This window comes from Lissotriton helveticus, chromosome 5_1 (assembly GCF_964261635.1).
Source record: "Lissotriton helveticus chromosome 5_1, aLisHel1.1, whole genome shotgun sequence".
Taxonomy (NCBI): domain Eukaryota; kingdom Metazoa; phylum Chordata; class Amphibia; order Caudata; family Salamandridae; genus Lissotriton; species Lissotriton helveticus.
The window spans coordinates 340939702-340960069 of NC_136065.1; the positions used below are offsets into that span (position 1 = coordinate 340939702).

General features: G+C 45.7%; 1 protein-coding gene across 1 annotated transcript in view; it reads right to left on the minus strand.

Moving 5' to 3' along the window:
* Positions 1-20368, minus strand: part of CFAP74 (cilia and flagella associated protein 74) — a 1328338-nt gene that overhangs the window by 392362 nt on the left and 915608 nt on the right. The window contains exon 28 of the mRNA XM_078642456.1: positions 18382-18516. Coding sequence (XP_078498582.1) covers positions 18382-18516 — 135 coding nt within the window. The remainder of the gene's footprint in view (positions 1-18381; positions 18517-20368) is intronic.

The following is a 20368-nucleotide window of genomic DNA, read 5'->3' on the forward strand; positions in this document are numbered from 1 at the left end:
CTGATCCGGAGTCCACGCCACAAAAAGTACTAGCACCATGGGCCGAAACGGCCGCAGATCAGGGGAGTCCAGATGAGCATCAGCGTGTGGCATTAGAGGAGGCGTAGGCGACGGCACCGGAGTCGACTGACGCCACGTGGGAGTCGCATCGACGTCCAAGGAGTCGGGTGGAACATCAACCTCCTGAAATAGAGGAGACGTCGGCACCGGCTTCGGCGGACGTCGAGCCGGAGTCGTCTGGACGTCAACGACCTCCAAGGGGGATTCGGGCCGGGCGCCATCCGACGTCGACCCCACTGCAATATGTGGGGAGCAGGGCGTCGAGCCCGGCGCCGCCTCCGACGTCGACGCAGGGAGCCGCTCAGGGCTATGCGGAGACTGACGGGGTTGGCTAGACAGATGACTGAGAGGACCCACTGGACCGTGTCCCGTTGGCGTCGAATCAGCTAAGGAACCGGAGTTGATGCACACAGACGCAGCCAAGGAAGAATCCACCGGCGAAGACCCGACATGAGTGCCTTCCACCTCTATGGGACCCGAAGGCGCACCAGGGAGAGGGTGTGACCCAAAATAAGAGCGGAGTGCTTCAGATTAAGCCTCCATTTGGGCTTGTGTCGTTCCGGCACCCAGAAAGGGGGGGTACGGAGGAGACGACAGCTGGACGCCCATTCCTAGCAGAGAGCCAGAAGAGCAGGCGCCAGCGGCACGGGTAGGGGAGAAAGACCTCCTGGACTTACGTTTGTGTTTACCCTTGGAACGACGTCTGCGGGAACGACCTCGGGATTGGGCTCGATCCCGATAGGGAGAGCGGCACCGCGAAGGTGCAGGACCGGACAGCAGTGCGGCCAGCAATTTCATCCAATGCTCCCGTAAGGACTTGGGTTTCATCCGCTAAAATTGTCGCACTCCGTGGAATCGTGGTGCACCCGAGGCACCACATACAGATGGTTTGCTGGTCCGTCACAGACATCTGACATGCACAAGTCTCAAACACCTTAAAGCCTAAAGGCATTGCACACTGTTCCAGGGACACCAAAGGCGTAGAGAAGACCTGAAAAACAGGCCAAGGAACCGATGGTTTCCAGGATCCGCGTTGGGACGCGGAAAAGAAGAAAACGGACGTCAGCGTGCCGAGAGAGGCATATATGGCTCCGCTGACGTCACGTCCGTGAACCCAGAGGTGCTGCGTCGGAAAGTTTTCCGGATCCAGTCTGATGCCTGGGGATATTCTAAGTTAAGGAATCGGTGGCTAGATGTCCCTATCAGATGAAGCAGAGAGAGATGGTTCTCCTTCAGCTTGTTGTAAGTGGGAAGCATGGGTGGGAGGGTGTCCACAAAAGAGAGTGTGTGCTCTTTTGGACAATTAGCAAAACCCATCGGTTGGATGTTATTGACTTCCAGTGGTGCAGGTAATAATGTATCCTGCCTCCAACTGTGTGCCCATGATGTTGAAAGGGCAAGCTAAAGGGGTTTGGAGGTTGTCTGTGGGGACCACGTCAACAGCCACAAAAAGGTTGGGAAGCCTATTAGCCGTGGTGTCACAGATATATGCCACCAAAATTTGGAGGTGGTAGCGCTTAATCTTGTAGGCCCCCCCCAACAAAATTATATCCAGGGTCCTCCTCCCCAGCAGAACTACAACCAAGCACCTCCTCAGCAAGAATATCTAAGTACCCGGAACAAGAAGTACTGGAAACAACCAAATTACCAGTAATCAATTTATCAAGTAGAACCTTGAGTAATGTAGAAATAGGGATTCTTAGCAAAGGTTTTAGTTTTGTCCCATCTACCAATCTAGATAAATTTCAGTTTGAAAAGGACTTACGCTCATTTTTTAGGAAGATCAGATTAAAAAGATTTTTCGAAAACAGGGAGTACAGAGAAAAAATAAACATCTCCGGTTTAAAACCCAAATCTAAATTCACCCCCACCCTTAGTATGGTAAATAAAAACATCGAAGCCTTCGAAATGGCAGTTGAAAGCGGCATTCAAAAACTGTTCAATAAAGAAAAGCGATGTTACAACCATAACATCTCAGCCAGTGAAAGAGGGGCCATCAATCAGTTGAAAGATGATGGCTCCTTGACCATCAAGCCAGCAGACAAAGGCGGCGGTGTAGTGGTCTTTGACACCGGGGACTATGAGCGGCGTATGCTAGGGTTCCTAGGGGTCAGAGAACACTATGTCCGTACTACCGAAGCCAGCCTAGAAAGAATAGCAAATGAATGCCTTGTTCTGCTCACAAATGCCAAAGAGTCCGGGTTTATTTGTGAAGAGGAGTTCTGCTTTCTTAACAATCTAGAGCCTAGGACACCTGCCATTTACGGCCTGCCTAAGTTACACAAGGACAGAACTAATCCACCTATGCGTCCAATAGTGAGTAGTATTGACTCACTATTGGAACCAGTCAGCAAGTATGTCGACCACTTTTTGAAACCCATTGTATGTAAATTAAAATCATATGTGCGAGACTCAGCACATATCATATCAAAAATTGAGGGAATACCCTTTTGTGAAGAGACTCAATGTCTAGTAACCCTGGACATTGAGTCGTTATACACAAATATCCCGCAGGAGGCTACCACAGAAGTGATCGATGAGATTCTGTCAGGACAAGATCTTGGTGGGGCCAATAAGGACTTTATAGTTGATTGTGTGAGACTTATTCTTACTAACAACGTCTTCCTCTTTAAAAATGACTACTACAAACAGCTTAAAGGGACCAGCATGGGGGCTACTTGTGCCCCCAGTCTGGCCTGCCTATATGTGGGCAGGTTTGAAGACATACACATCAACAATGAATTGGCACCCTTCTTCGAAAATGTAGCGGGCTGGTACCGCTACATAGACGATATTTTTTTCATATGGGATGGGCCAATTGAACTCCTAAAGGAATTCCTCCTGTGGATTAACTTAGGAGATCCCAATTTAAAATTTACCTCAACCTACAGTACCACCAGGGTTGAATTCCTTGATATATGCATAAAGAACTGTGACGGAGTTTTGGCAGTAGAATTATATACAAAGCCAATGGCGAAGAATACATTGTTGGAATTTTCTAGTTTCCACCCAAAATCCCAAAGGGAAAGTATTCCCTTTAGTCAGTTTCTCCGGTTACGGAGAAACTGTTCAGATTTGAATGACTATTATAAACATGCTGAAGTCCTCAAACTTAAGCTGAAAGATAGGGGATACCCGAAAAAACTTCTCTCAAACTCTATGAAAAGGGCACGTTTCTTTGACCGGGACGCTTTGATCCATAATACCCCCAAGGAAAAGAAGCCCCTTAATAAGGTTGTATTTGTTAGCAAATTCTCAAACATGAGTAACCAAATAAAAAACATTGTTAACAAACACTGGCACATTCTGAATCACGAAGAAGATTTATTGTTAGAAAAGCCATTATTTGCATTCAAAAAGAATAGCAACCTGCGTGATCTATTGGTTCATACCTACAAAGATGAATCAGCTGATAAACAAAGAACTATTGATGGTACAAAGGTTACCGGTACAACAAAATGTGGAAACTGTAATATGTGCAATCAATGTATTGTGGGATCAGAAATTGTCTGTAATTCGAGAAAAATAACATGTAAGACCCACAATAATTGTAGGAGTAAAAACGTTGTTTATTTACTGTTGTGCCCGTGTGGCCTACCCTATGTTGGAGAAACAGGGAGAGAAGTACGAACAAGACTTCAGGAGCATAGATCAGCTGTGAGACTGGAAAAAATCACTGCTCCAATCGTGGCCCATTTCTTAGAAAGGGGCCACAAGGACTCAGAATTTGGATGGTTCATATTAGAAAAAATTAAAATTGGTAAAAGAGGTGGCAATATGGTCGCAAGGAGGAAGGAAAGGGAGCAATGGTACATCTCTGTTCTGGACACTGTTAAGAGGGGTCTTAATTCAAGAGAAGAGTGGGAACGGATTATTGGAGCTATATAGGACAATCACTGATTTTGAGGTGTCCCTATTGGCTGCTTAATACGCTCATACCATCAACATTTAGATATATCAGGTGTATATATAAAAAATAGTGCCCCCTTCTATACAAACAGATTATTCTGTTAATACAACTTTGGTGCCCATAATATTTAGGGTTTATGTTTAAAGTAATGATCCACATCTATGACTTGCTTAGCGACTGTCTAAAATTAAAATAAAAACAAAAATATAAACAAAATTAAAATAAAATGAACAATATAAGAATTCCTCTCTTTAATTAGTTCACGAAGAATTTCGGCTTATAAGCACTGCAATACCAACGGCTATAGTAGTCTCTTGCAGAACCTCATAACAATTTAAAAATAATGCATAATAATCGTATGTTACTAGTACGGGTAGTCTGTTTTCCCGTTCTATTATTTCCGCATTCGTCATCAACAAACACCCGCGGTAATGCAGGGTATTTAAATCCGCGGTTCTTTCCTTGACGTTGCTAGCCGGGAAGACGAACAGAAGCACGCAGGACGTCCGCGAATACAGCGCTCAAGGTAACTGCATTGAATGGGGGCTCTAGATGATAGTGCGTTAGCATCCTCTCGAACACGCTCGTAACGAGTATATTTGCCCTTTTCCTGTTATAATATGCAGGGCTTACCGAGAGGCTTCCCTCGTAGAGCGGGTATATGTGGATTATACTCCCCGAACCCATGCTGTGACCAAACGCGCAATAGCCTGATAAAGAAGAGCAAAAGAAGGTAAATGCACTGAATGGGGGGTTTGGATGATACTGCGTTAGCGTTCTACGAACACGCATTTAACGAGTGTATTTGCCCCCTTTCTTGTCATAATATGTAGGGTTGACAAGGAGGCTTCCCTTGTACAGCGGGTATCTTTGGATCATACCTCCAGAACCCATGCAAAAGCCTGAATAAAAAGATCGAAGTTGGAATTGAATACCTGACTACTGCGTGCTTAGGCACTAGTTTTTTAATTATTTGTAAGTATGCCTCTAGAATTCGGCCTAGCAACTAGTACTTACAGCGTGGCAGTCAGTTAAATAATAGCCTATTACTGTGTATTTCCTCAGCTACCAGTCAGTCAGCTGGAGATCTCCATGAGTCAAAAAGACGTATTTACGCCTCATACCATCTATTTTTAACTAGTAAGTATTTGAAAAATTAAAAAAAAAAAAAAAAAAAAAAAAGTCCAACTTACTAATGTATTAGCATAGGAAAATAGCGGAGAGTATTGAATAGTTTGATACAAATGGAGACATATAAGTCAAATTCCTTGTAAATCGTGAGTTATGGAATATAGAGGGCCAACCATCAATTCATTATTTCTAAATAGGTTTTTTTCTAAATAGGTTTTTATGTATAAAAGAATAACGAATTCGCTGGACGAATAAGTTGTGGTGATACGAAGGAGGCTGAATACCCCTAACAATATCTGTCAGACTTGTCTTGTGTCTGAGGTAGGTGCTGTATCATTGCTCTCTTTTCGTGCCACCTCTAGTATATTAAGCTTTGGTAATTGTAGCGTACCAATACTCATGGAAAATCAAATGTTCCTGGATTCTTTCTAAGGCTTGAAAAGATATATTCTAATGCCTTTAATGCTGTGATTATCATCAAAAGTGTTGAATTATTACTGTCAGATTATGAATTCTGTATACTTATATGAGCATGAATGATGTACTATGTGTTTTGGTTTGGAAGCAATGTATATGTATTTGTGGTAGCATAATTAGTTGGAAGCATTACGTTTTTTAAAAAGTGTTTTGAGGTTTCTGTATATTAAGTGGATCTTTCATCTTTAGCGAGTAAGCTCAAGATTGGTTTTATTTAATTTCAGAATTTATCTGGGAAACGTTATTACTGTCCTGATGAAGGCGGATTTAAATGAATACACCGCCGAAACGCGTCGATGCCTAAGGAGTGAATCTGGGAATACAAACTAAGGAGGAATTCAAAATTGTTGTCCTTTTGATTGAGTTCTATCCTTTTCCCCGTATACTCCTTTTTACTTGAATGTGGTTTTTATTGTTTAATGCATCGTCTTTTGTGTGTTTCCCATTTTCTGATTCTGTTTTTATTTAATGTAATGTATCCTGAATAAATTGTTTTTATAAAATATTTTTAGAGTGTTTTCACATATATGGTCAGTTTCATCTGTCTACATTGCTTCCGTGTGATATGTGGGTGACTTAAATGGTTGTTTGTAAGTATTTTTGTACTATTGTTACCTTACCCAAAGGGAATTTCTTTCTGACTAACGTCAATTGTGGAACCCCATCCCTTTGGTTTCGGGGTCCCTCTCTCTTTAATTAGAGGAGCGAGAGGAGCAGCCAGAAGCCAACTTCCCAAGTCTCCCAAGCCTGCTATAACCGAGAGGAATATTCCACTCTCCAAGTCACAATAGCCCTCAGCTGAAAGGTGAACAGGAGAAAAGGAAAGGCACATATGAAGAATATGGGTCCACGCAGAATGTTAACAATAACCTGAAAGAGCAGACTCCTAGCATCAGTAATCTGGAAAATGCAAAACATGAACATTGTTACCCTTCCCTAATATCTCTTTGATTAAACATTAAATGGTTGCCACATGAGCATAAATACTTACCCAAAATGTCCCTCTTTCCCCGCTGACAACACAGAGCACTCAAAAAGAATTATGCCCAAAACACTCAAGGGCGATGACCCTAAGGAAGAAAAGTTAAGTACAATCCAATTGTATATGCATATATAATATATGTTTTCTTCTCTGCAAACCTGTCCCTTCCAAGAATTATATAATCACTCACAAAAAATTACTTAATTCCTAAAAACAGGGTAAAAAACTAACCAAAAACTAATATGCAAATGGAGAAAAAAGTTCGAAATAAATCTTCCTCGCGCAAAAGACTCTGGATATTAGTTCATGCTCAGCAGTCCCTTTTCCAACGTAAAGTCTCTTGCTTTCTGATTTGCTCTTGTAAATTCCAATATACAAGTGATATAACTCCAGGGTTGATAACCCTCAAGAAATTCCAATACGGACCACTAAATCGATGGTAAGTACCTTCTTATTGAAAAATTGAAACATGTCCCATACCCAAAGTTAGAGGAATAGTTTGCTGTTTGTGAATGTTTTCCTTCACTTTTGTCTTGCAGGAAGCAGCTTCGGAAACCACAGGATCCAGGAAGAAAGTAGCTGCCTATAGCCACTTACTGAAGTACAAAATGACAGTAACAAATGGATCCAAAAACATGATTGACCAAACTAAATGAACAAGTTACTTACCTTCGGTAACGCTTTTTCTGGTGGATACAGTATCTGCCGTGAATTCCTCACCTTTTGAATACCCCCTGTGCCAGCATTCCATGGGAAATTATTTCCTAGCTCTCCCACGTTGATGAGGACGTTACAATAGACAGGCTCTGCTCGCGGCACGTCATCGGAGCCACAAAAAGACCTCGTCGGCGTGCTGACGTCAGTTCCACCCATTTTTTCCGTGCCACTGAGGCAAACGGGCGGACCGACACATTTTCAAATATAGACATAGCATATTAAGTATATACACATATGTAAAATCACAAATGAATAATAAATAAAGGCAAAGAAAAATAGCAAGGGAAAAGCATTTCTCATTATTAAAACATAAACATGATTAAAATAAAAAAAAAATTGGTAGAAGCAGGTGGACAACGGGGAGGCGGGTGGGACCGTGAGGAATCCACAGGCAGATACTGTATCCACCAGAAAAAGCATTACCGAAGGTAAGTAACTTGTTCTTCTGATGGATACTTCTGCCTGTGGATTACTCACCTTTTGAATAGACTCCCAAAGCCGTACCTCTCCCGGAGGAGGGTGTCCACCTGACTAGACTAAAAAATCCTGCAAAACAGAACAACGAAAATGGCCATCCCTCCTAACCTCAGAGTCCAAGCAGTAATGCTTTGCAAAGGTGTGGAGGAAGGCCCAAGTTGCTGCTTTACAGATATCAAGAACAGGATCACCTCTAGCCAAAGTAGAAGAAGTAGGCTTAGCTCTGGTGGAATGAGATCTGATACCTTCAGGAGGGTCCTTCTTGGCCAGGGCGTAGCAAATCTTGATGCACAAGATAATCCACCTGGAAAGAGTCCTCTTGTGCACAGCCTTGCCTTCCATCTTCCCAACATAGCCCACGAAGAGCTGATTGTCCAGCCTCAGATCTCTTGTCCGATCCAAAAATAAAAGCTGACAGCTCCCTTAGGGTCCAAACGATGCAATCTCTTCTCCTTCTTGGAACGGTGAGGGGGAGGATAGAAATTGGGTAAAGTAATGGACTTTCCCACATGAAAATGGGTAACCACCTTGGGAAGGAAAGCAGCCCTGGTCCTTAGGACCAACTTATCCGCATGAATGATCAGGAAAGGAGGTTTTGAACTAAGAGCCTGAAGCTCACTTACCCTCCTAGCCGAGGTAATGGCAATCAAGAAAAACAGTTTAAAAGAAAGAAGCTTCAATGGGTAAGAATGAAGAGATTCAAATGGAGAACCCATTAAAAAAGTAAGAACTAGATTCAAATCCCACTGAGGCATAATGAAAGGTGTGGGAGGGAACTTATTTGTAAGGCCCTTAATGAACCTCATGACAATGGGGGACTTAAAATAAAGACGGCTGGTCTGGCAAACATAGAAAGGCCGACAAAGCCGACAAATAGCCTTTGACAGTAGCTACAGCACAACCTTGTTGTGCCAAAGAAAGTGAATACTCCAAAATATCAGACAAACAGGAATTAAGAGGATCAATGCCCCTCTCTCCGCACCATTTAACAAATCTGGACCATCTGGAAGAGTAAACAGACTTAGTGGAGTGTCACCTGGATGATAAAATAACGTCCACTATATCCGACGGGAGAGAGAAGGAACTCAGGTTGCCCTGTTCAATCTCCAGGCATGAAGGTGCAAGCTCTGGAGGTGGGGGTGCAGAACCTGCCCCTGCGACTGCGAGAGGAGATCTGCCCTGAGAGGGAGACGGAGCGGCGGGTATGATGAGAGGTGAAGTTGATCTGTGTACCACAAACTTCTTGGCCAATCCAGTGCGATCAATATAACTTGGGCCCGGTCTTGCGGAATCGTCCTCAGAACTCGAGGAATCAAGGGTATGGGAGGAAACGCGTGAAGGAGTTGCGAGCTCCAATCTATCTGAAACGCGTCCCCCAATGCCCCCTGCATCTAATACTGGAGACTGCAGCACAACGGGCAGTATGCGTTTTCGTTAGTGGCAAACAGGTCCAACAGAGGAGATTCCCACATCTGAAAGATGCGATGGACCATGTACGGATGAAGCCGCCACTCGCGAACGGCCCAGTAACGCCATCTGAGACTGTCCGCATGAACATTTAGCACACCGGCCAGATGATTTGCAAACACACAAACCTGTTGGCCCTAAGCCCAGGACCAGAGTCACAGAGCCTTTCGGCAGAGACGATATGACCCTACACCTCTCTGTTTGTTGATGTACCACATTGCGGTAGTGTTCTCCGACTGACCGCGAAGGGAAGGAAGGAAAGCCTATAGTGCCAAACGTATAGCCCGCAATTCCAACAGGTTGATATGAAGCAACCTTTCCTCTGGAGACCAAAGACCTTTGACCTCCAGATCCCCTAGATGAACACCCCACCGTAGAGTGGAGGCATCCGTGATCACTGTGGCTATCGGCGGAGGAGGCTGAAAGGGCTTTCCTGGAAACAGGTTGCTCTGCACACTTCACCAAGTCAGCTCGGCTGCAGCTTCTCTGGAGATTCTGATCTTCTCCCCGAGATCTCCGTTGTGCTGATACCACTGCCTGCAGAGGCACCACTGCGGTGCCCTCCTGTGCCAGCGTGCATGGTTGACCAACAGAATGCAGGAAGCAAGCAGACCGAGCAGGCAAAGAACCTTCAGGACTGGAACAACCACTCCATCCTGAAATAAAGGAACCATCTCCTTGTCCTATGTCGAGAATCCTCTGCGGAGGCGGGTATGCGCGACATACAGTAGTGACCAGTATTGCCCCTATGAACAGGCTGCACTGAGAAGGCACCAGGTGAGATTTGGGTACATTTATCGAGAAACCCAATTTGAACAATAGATGAGCTGTTACCTGCAAGTGACGCGAAACCAACTCTGGTGACTGTGCTTTCAACAGCCAGTCGTCCAGGTAGGGGAAAACACAAACCCCTGACCTTCTGAGATGAGCTGCTACCACCTCCATCACCTTTGTAAAGACTTGAGGTGCGGAAGTGAGACCGAACGGAAGACCCGCAAACTGATAATGTTGCGACCCTACGGTGAACCGGAGAGACTTCCGATGCGATTTCAGGATGGGAAGATGAAAATACGCATCCTGTAGATCGATGGACACCATCCAGTCTTCGTCTTGCAACGCAAGAAGAACCTGAGCCAAGGTCAACATTTTGAACTTCTCCTGTCTGAGGTAAAGGTTCAAAATCATAGAGGGGAGAGGGGTTGGCCTAACGGCTAAGGCGCTCGACCTCGGACCTGGGGATCTGGGTTCGAGTCTCGGTAACGACGCCAAAATCCTCCTGTGATTCTGGGCAAATCACTTAATCTCCCCGTGCCTAAAAAATGAAAGTGTGTCCTCATGTAACGTAACTGGTGCTATGTAAAGCGCTCTGATACCTGATTCGGTTCGGGTCCAGTTCGCGCTATATAAAACTCTGCAAAAAAAAAATCCTGAGGTTGGTCTCAAGCGACTGTCCTTTTTAGGGATCAGGAGATAACGGGAGTAGCAACCCTGACCCCTTTCCTGCTTCGGAACCACTTCTATCGCACCTTTCTGAAGCAAAGTAAGAACCTCCTGCTGTAAAAGTAGTAAGTGGTCCTCTGAGCACCAACCCTGGTGAGGAGGGTAAGGAGGAGGAAACTCCAAAAAAAGAGAAGGGGTACCCATTCTCTACAAGATTCAAGACCCAACGATCGGACGTGATCGGTCTCCAATCTTGTAGAAAGTGGGACACCTGACCTCCAACTGGACCAACATGTTCTAAGATGGGGGATCTAGAACTGCTTTCCTGTTGTACCAATGGTGGCGGGAGGGGAGGTAGAGGAAGAGGAGGAGGATTGTTGTAGAGCTGCTCCCCTGAGGCCTCTTTTATTCTTCCTCTGTATGACTTGTACAAGGGATTCTGCTATTGTTGACTCTGTTGAGATTGTTGGCGGCCATGAAAGGAAGCAGACCTCCTAAATCCATGATACTGCTTGTAGCTGTATCCTCTAGACTGCACCTGGAGACCCGGAGACCTTGCAGAAGCCCTGCTGTCTTTAAAATGCTCTAAGGTTGAGTCCGCCTTTGAACCAAAGAGTTTTGACCCATCAAAGGGCAAATCCAGCAAAGTCGCCTGAACATCAGAAGAGAAACCAGATGATCGAAGTCATGCTTGTCTCCTTGCAGCCACAGAAGATCCCATCACATGAGCTACAGAGTCAGCAGTGTCCATGCCTGGCTGAATCACCTGACATGCCGCAGCCTGCGAATCAGAAAGGACTTCTAAGAAATTAGCATGATCTTCTTCAGGCAACTTCGGAGCTAGTTGCACAACTGAGTCCATCAAAGCATGGATATATCTCCCAAGAAGGCAATTTGCATTAGTGGATTTAAGAGCCATACTTGCGGAAGAGAACACTGTCTTTGCCGTTTGCTCTATCGTTTTAGAATCCCTATCACCAAGAATGGTTGGGAAAGAACCAGAAGGTTGCTTCAAACAAGAAGCCTGGACAACCAAACTTTCCGGCATAGGATGTGATGATAAAAAAGTCGGATCTCCAGGAGCGGGCATGTACCTTCTCGAGATGGAACGAGAAACCGCAGGAGCAGATAAAGGCTTCTGCCTCACCTCCAGGATTGGCTCCGTCAAAGCATCTGTAAAGGGAAGCAACAGTTCAGAAGTTGAAGAAGATGCATTAGGAACTTCTGTAAGAATATTAGATTTCACCTCAGCTGAGGGAAGCTGAAGACCAAGTAAATCAGCCGCCTTTCTTATGACCACATGATATGGAGCAATGTCCCGTACAACCCCTGCATTTGCAGATGGAAGATTATACTCAGGAGAAGTATCAAGGCCACTAGCTTCATGAAGGTCTTCAAACTCATCCATAGAGTCAACAATCTCTCCTTCCTCCTGATTCTGTGCATATTCCTCCTCTCCTAGAGTGTTTTTTAGGTATCGGCGTCGGTGGAGCCACATGCGGCACCGGTGAAGACATGAACGACGTCGACGCAGGAGCCTCGGCTTCGAACCTCGACATCGATCGAACTCGAGGCGGCGCCGACTCAGCAGCCGAAGGAGTCCATGGAGCCAGAGTGGAGGATCTTGGTGCCGGGTGCCTGGGGATAGAATTGAGGAACACCCAGTTTAAAGGCCAAAGGACCCTCGGGGCCCAAAGGTGCACCAGATGGAACAGAGGCCCTGGCAAACATGCCAAACATCGCATTGAGAAAATGCAAAGAATCTGACCCAGGAGCAGGAAAAGGAGGATATGGATCCATACCTTCCTGAAGAGGAGTCACCTGAGGTCGAACTGAAGGCTGCGGAGCCGGGGACGGCACCGGCACAGGTGAAGCCACCCGCCTGGAGAGGACTCCCTAGGCACCGGATATATCGCAGGAGCTGGTGAATCTTCATGCTGCGAAGAACCTTTCGAAGCCGGCGACCCCTGAACCGGAGATGAAACCGGCATCACCCGAGGAGAAGGGGGCGAAGAGACAAATTATTTCCTTCGAGGTCGTTCAGCCGGAGTCGACAACCTCGAAGCCCTGGCCTTCGAAGAACGATGTCGAGAGCCATGTCTTCTTTTAGACTTATTATGTTTCTTCGACTTCGAAGTATGGGAAGATGAAGACTTCGCCCTCTTTCGACCCCTCTTCTCCTTATTGGCTTTGGCCAAGAACACCTTGGCTTCACGCTCCCTAATAGCCTTGGGATTCATCTTCCTGCAGATCCGACATTCTTCGACATCATGGTCCAAAGATAAGCACCAGAGGCAGTCATCATGCGGATCCGTGATTGACATATGCCCGCCACACTCTCTGCAGGTTTTAATCCCGTCTTCCAATAAGTAGCCATCAGGAACAAACACGAGATACAAAGTGTTCTTAGTAGAAAATGGAGAGGCCCTAGAAAAACCATTAAGCGTCAATGGCGCAGAAAAAAGGGAACTGATGTCAGCACGCCAACGAGGTCCTTTTTTTGGCTCCGATGACATCATACGGTGCCGCGAGTAGAGCCTCTCTATTGTGACATCCTCGTCGACGTGGGAGAGCTAGGAAAGATTTTCCCGTGGAATGCTGGCGCAGGGGGTATTCAAAAGGTGAGGAATCCACAGGCAGAAGTATCCATCAGAAACATTAGGTATGTTACATAATGTGTATTGTTAGGCAAATGGGTTAACAGACTGATAGCGTGCCTGGATATCTATATAAATGCAGTCAAGCGTGGGCTCCCAAACACGCATTTTTTCCTGCACTGTGGAGACCCTAGTGCAACTTCCAAGAAGAGGGGACGGGCCAACACAGGAGGTCAAGGAGCGCGTCCTGTGCCTCAGCCCGTTCCGCCCCGAGGGCCATGTCAGGACTCGCTAGCAGCAGCTGCTACACATGGTGGTTGGGTGGGTAAAGACACAGTTGGAAGCCACTTCCGTGGCCATGAAAAGGACGAAAGACGGACTGGGTTTAACAAAGAGCCAAACAAAAGGCCAAGGACCTGGCAGTAGCCCTACTGTGCTTGAAGCGCTCCAGTGCTGAGTCCGCCTTATCTCCAAAGAGACGAGTGCCATCAAAGGGCATGCCCATGAGAGAAGCCTGGACATTCCCTGAAAAGCCAGTGTTTCTCAGTCAGTCATTGCGTCTCAGCCACAGAAGATAAAATCGCTCTTCCCAGCAAGTTTGTTGTGTCCAGTCCACATCGGACGATGAATTTAGCTGCATCCCTGCCATCTGCAATTGCCTGTAACAGTATGGCTCGTGCCTCCTCCAAGACCAATGGGAGCACTTGTGCAACTGAATTCAAGGTTGTGTGGGTATATCGGCTCAAAAGGCATGCAGTGTTCACTGACTGCAATGCTAGGCTGGCGAAAGAGAAAACCCTCTTAAAAAAGGTGTCCAGCCTGTTGGATTCCCTGTCCTGTGAAGTGGAAGGAAACGTGCCAGGGTTAACTTGAGCGTGGAAGCATGGACTACCAGGCTCTCCGGGAAAAGGTGCTGGATGAGGAAATTGGGGTTCCTAGAAGTGCAGCTATGGTGGTGGGCAATTGTCCTATTCACAGAAGGCTTTGTGGCGAGATTGGACCAGGACATCAGCAAGTTCTTCATTAAAAGGGAGTAAAAGTTCGAATGGGATAACCCCTGGCTGAAACATTACTACCAAGACATTCGTCTTGACTGCCACCAAAGGTAACTGAAGGTCCAAGACCTCAGCTGCTCTCCTCACCACCATAGCAAATGAGGCACCCTCCTCCGTAGCCATGGTGGGGGAGATACCAAGCCAGTGTCTAGGTCAAGACCACTGCCAAATCCTCATACCAGTTGTCCTCGGCGTCTTCTACAGGGTACTGGTAACTATAAGCTTCCTCAAGTCCATGCCTATCAAAAGAATAGGGCACTGGCTCCATGCCAAACCATTGACATCTGCCAAATCCTCATATCAGTTGTCCTTAGTGTCTTCTACATGGTTCCCAATCCAGAACTGGAGTCAGGGCGGAATCCGGAATCAGCACCTTTGGAACCAGCAGCAGAACCGATAAAGGAGTAGCTGGCAGAGCATATGGCAAAGAGTCAAGGCACCCCACTTGAAACCCAAGAGCCAAAGAGGAGCAGGCCGAGTCCATAAAGGTAGGTTGGTTTTGGGGCAGCCAGTGGAAGCCTGACTGGTGGCCCCAACAGATCTGTGAGACTCAGAGGTGTCTCTAGGGGATCCTGCAACATATTTAACAGCTGCAGTTATCTTAAACAGCTGCAGTATAGCCTTGTTGAAGGGTGTGATTTGCTGCAGAGTGGATGATGGTCCATGGAATTCGGAACACATCTGGCTCTACAAAACCTGAATCCAATCAGATTCAGACATTGAAGTAAGGGGTTTCAAGCGCAGATTATGAGACCTGTTCCTGGAGCAGAAACTTTAAGACCAAAAACATGCTTAGACTTTTTTTTTCTTTTTAGTTTGTCCTTCACCTTTGTCTTGGACTTACCTGACTATAGTGAACTGGAACACCCCTGCGACTTGGAGCAGGACCAACTCTGTACTTTATACTTGGTGATGTGGAGTTTAGCTTCTCACTCCCAAAAGACCTTTGTATGCATTACCGAGCATTTGTCATGGAACCAAAGGCAGATGGTATGCACGTATGTGACTAATTGTTTGAGACCCTCACAGCAGATTGAAAACATTTCATTTTGGAAGGTGATATCCGTGCAGAATGTCATGTTTGAAAACAGAAAGAATGTAGAAGTGGAGCTCTGGATCTGCATAAAAGGGCACAGAAAAAGAGGAACTGACCTCAACAAAGGAGTGTCACTTATATGCAGTTTTTTGTCATGCCCGGAAGTGGAACAGAGGCCAGTGGCGCCTTCTATGTGTGTGCAAGCCCTATTGCAAGAGTTTCCGGTGTTTCCAGAGGTGAGGAATCTAATTTTACAAGCATCCCTCAGAACATTATGTTCAGGCCTTATCTTTGTGTAAACTAGTATGCCATCCTGGTATCATCTAATCCTGGGTACATTCCCAAGCAATTTATCCATTACCTACTGGAATTCTAAAGAAGGCAATTGGATCTGAAATGGTATTCACGTAAAATGGAATGCACCTAGTGTTGTTATGAACAAAGTTATGTAGATTTACTCAATTTGGTGATATGCTGATGGCAGATCAAATGTACTAAACATCACAGCTTTTCCTGGTAACATCAACATATCACCTATATTTGGCAAACCATGCCCAAGGTTCCAAGCGAGAGGGTATCTAAAGGAGATTCTCAGGGAGGCGTGGAATAAAACTGAGAGTAAGAACAGAACAGATATACTGAAAGATGTGCCAAAAAAGAAGGAAGTAGGGTGCCCACAAAACTTCAGGTTGATTACTAATTATTCCAGTGCAGCGAATAATGTCAGAAAAATCATACAGTCGAACTGGAGTATACTTAAATCAGATGTAATCATTGGCCGTGATATTCCATCACACCCATCTCTCACATTCAGGAAAACACGTCCCCTCGAAGATCACTTGGTTAAATGTAATCTGCCACCAATTCGAAGAGGTATTCTAGGCATAGGGGGGTTTTACCCCTGCAGTAAATGCAAAGCTTGTGCTGACAGCAGCAAAGTAACATCCTATATGATTCCAGGGTGTAGGGATCCTGTACGCATATCCAAATTTAGGAACTGCAACACAGCCTTTGTAGTGTACTGTCTGGTCTGCCCATGTGGCCTTAGGTACGTGGGCAGTACCATACATGCAGCTAAGATTTAGATACAAGAACACCAGAGAGCAATTCAGAACAATGACAACAACTACCCGGTCGCTAGACATTTTCAGTCGCATCATAACAGCAACCGGAAGCTAGTGAAATACTTTTGTTTGGACCACATGGCTCGTGACTCTAGAGGTGGGGACAGAGAGAAATGTTTTAGAAGACTAGAGTCCCGTTACATTATAGACATGGCCACAAAAGGCCTCTACAGGGTTCCGTCTGCTTCAATACTGATGGAGACTGACTTCTCCTGTATTCATGATCCCCTTGGAGGGCATAGTCTTCCACGCGAAACACTGGTAAAGGACTGCGTAACACTGGGTCACAGCATTCTCCAAAAGAACTTCCACAAATGTGATCAAAAGATAAAGGGCTTAAACAATGGAACATACATCTGTTGCACAGGCTCTACAGCTGGAGACAAAAGTTCTTCAGCACATGCTCACTTACTCACAAGTTTCCTTTTGAAGAGCACACAGCCCTCTTCTCATGAGCATGTCTCGGTACACACCACAACTTGATCAAGAAGTGCTTATGCGCAAATGCTTTGTTTCGGATCCATCTATCAGGGGTTCCCTACCTGATCCCGGGAGATCATTCAAGCATGTGAACCTATGAAGGATCCAATGCTGCAGAACAACAGTCTACCTCGCTTTGGATCCTGACGGAGAGTGCTCCTCATGAAAGGTAGATACAGCTTTGCCTCCTGAACTCTAACCACTATGGAATTTGTAAGAGCACTTTGCACAGTTCAGATGACCCCCCCAAACTCGAAAGGCAAATAAAGTGTGCATCAGTGAGAAATAATCGGTCTTCAACATTATTTAAAGCCTAACATAGCCCCCTATTGTCAATTTCTGACAAAATGCTGCATGAAAGCTATTGCGAGTAATCTGAAGCTCTGGCTCACTACATCCGTTTAAGCATGTTAAAAAAAAAGAACTACCTTACCGGCATGTGGGGCTTTTTTATGGAGCTGTGATATATTAAAAGGCAAAACTGTCAGATGCTGTGATGGCATCAAGTGGTTCCACGGAGTGCCATTGACTAAATAGCGTAAGAACGTTTTTCGATATCCAGTCTGGTGGGGGAAAGGGTTTGATAGTAAGAACACTGTAGCAGCTAATATTCATTAGAAGCTATAATGAACAGAAGCAGACTTCTCAGGCAGTCCTGAAACTTGGGACTGGAATCAGGGGAACCAGAAAACAACTCCAGCAAGCAGTAACAAATAATCTCAAGCAGGGTCTCTACTGAGGCACACAAGTATCAAATGCTGTACCTGCATTGGAGCAAAATGTATTTTTCCGTGGGCAGTAATAAAACACTGTACTGGTATAATTCCACAACATATAATGCATACAGAAGCATCAAGGATAAGAAGATTGGCAAGATGCAGCGGTGTGGCCGAGTGAGGGGGATTTCGAGAGACGACCAAGAGGGAAAATTAGATAAATAATTAATTTTCCCTCGTGGTCGTCTCTTGAAATTCATCCACCCCGCCCCCCACCCAGCCCCACGCCCTCCCGCTCTTACCTGCAGTGGCCAAAGCTGAGTTTGGCATTTATGTAATGTTGAGGAAATGGCACATTACCTCCTGTGGGTTAAAGACCAATCAATATTTTGGATGACTGATTCTGATGTCTTGATGAAGACCAGACCAGTTAAGTAACCTACAGATATGCAAACGAATCCAATATCATGCATATTGTGTTTCCTGAGGGTCACTAGATGAATCAGGAGGATGCCTGGAACCCAAAAAATCAAGAGGCTGCTACCAGTCTTTGAACCTATCAAGCGCTTGAATAGTTCAAGAAGAGAGAACAAAGGTTGCCTTTTCTCTCGCAAACGTAGACTGCTCCAAAATATTTTAGTAAAAAATCAACTACAATTGATTAGATTGTACTACAGTTTCTTTCTAACCATACATGCAGGTCACACCTTACCAGAACTTCAAGTTCCACAGCCACTTTTTCCAGTGCATCTCTCGCCTCCGCGGCTCTGCACAGAATCCTTACAGCCTCTTCCCGGATTGTACGGTCGTCCAGAGAAGGTTGGAAGGCCACCTGCACCAAGCATTTCTGCAGATGAGAAAACACAAAACAAGAGCAGATTTTGGGTATATCTATTTTAAGGTCTTCAAGCATCCTGGTGTCCATTGCACAACATCTACAGATTAATATTTATGTCTTATAAAACAGATTACTTTAATGCATCAAGGACACATGGGCACAAAATTGAGCCTCCTTTTAAAAACATTATACTGCCCACATGCAACTACGAAGCCAATTCTATTTCTGGTGAAAACGTTTGTTTGTAACAGCCATAAAAGGGATTCCAGGGCAGTTGGCATGTATCCAGATGCCAACTGAATATGTGCTATGTGCACATGGGAAAACTGCGTACCGAACTCGGTTTACTCACATGAGTGCGGAATATGAAACCTGATGAGACACTTATTGGCAAATAGCTCTAATTTTCAATTTGCAAAATGCTGACTGTTGGAACCGGGACCGCCGGCCCACTTAGGGTAGCATGACTCTAGCTGGAAGGCTAAACCTAGAAGACAATTGTGACGTGCTTGCATTACACACACTACAACACCCCAATGCAAACCCACCAAAAATGACACCACACTGTCTGTTAAATAGAAAATGGATTAGTTTTAGCTCTGTTTTCTTGTAAACACCTTTCTTTTCAATTTTCAATAGATTAGGCTTTGGACATTTTCCTTCCAAAGATTACATACGTTAGCTGCTCATTACATCATATTTCTTACAGTAGTTTAAGCACCAGAAGTTTAAATACAACCAAATGGATCTACAACAGGTAAGTATACTTCACTTAGTCCAATTGTAACTGGTTGTCACGAAATCATTCAGGTAAGTATATAGTATGTACTGCAATAAACTTGCATATCTGCTTGGAGCAAGCTTAGAGGAATGAAATCCTGTTTTAGCAGGTCTTCCGCATTAATTTGAATTAAGCTGATAAAGGCATTTGGCACAGTATCATACCAGTTTCCTAATCAATGTGCGCTGTCTCCCTCTCACTCCTTTCTTAGGAAACAGGCTTAGGGAGGTCTTATTTTCGAGAGGCAGGGGGCTAGAGGTCTGTAAGGCACTCTTGTAATTTAAGTTAGTCACGCTTTCACGAGGGAGAGAGGATCAACGTAGGGCTCAGTTCTGAATAGCCCCATCCATAACAGATCTTTCCCCCTTTCTCCTGGGTATCTCAGCTTCCTTCCTTTATGTTGTCTGGCGCTTCCGCTACTCTCCACAGAGTGAAACTTTCAGGCCAATCCACCCCCGTCCTCCCGCTCGGGCCTTTCAGCACTTCGCCCGAGGCGGGAGTAGGGGCAGCAGCAAAGCCGCAACGTAGTCACTACGGGAAACCCCACCACATGCGGGCCTCTTCTCCTGCCCTCCGGAATCCTCAGAGGGCAGTAGGATCGGCCTCCCGAAGGACCGTGGTGGCTTCCCCTCTTCCGAGGAAGCTCCGGCCCTGGCAGGAAGATGACACAGTGGGCGGGGTCCGGTTGCTAAGCGACCCCGCTCAGCTTTTCCCTCGGAGCCTCGCGTTGTTCTCTCCACACACTTCTCGGCCCCTCACAGCACCCCGTCAGCGGTGAGGAAGTACTTGGCAGACTTGGCACCGCAGCGCTTTAGTGAGAGGGGGGGCTGGAGGACTGTAACCCAGCGCTGGCAGACTTTGGCGGCAGATATGCAGGCAATATCCACACGCTTCTGACTAGGGCCAACAGGAGACACGGGCAAAGACTAGATACCAGCCTTACTTCAGGGAATCGCAGAGAGGAGCACTTGCATGGCGTTGCCCTCACAACATACAGCGCTCACCCTTCCAGAGGTCTAGAGCTGGGGAAAAGTCACCCTCATCAGATAACCAAGGGGATTTGTCCTTCTAAATTGTGGA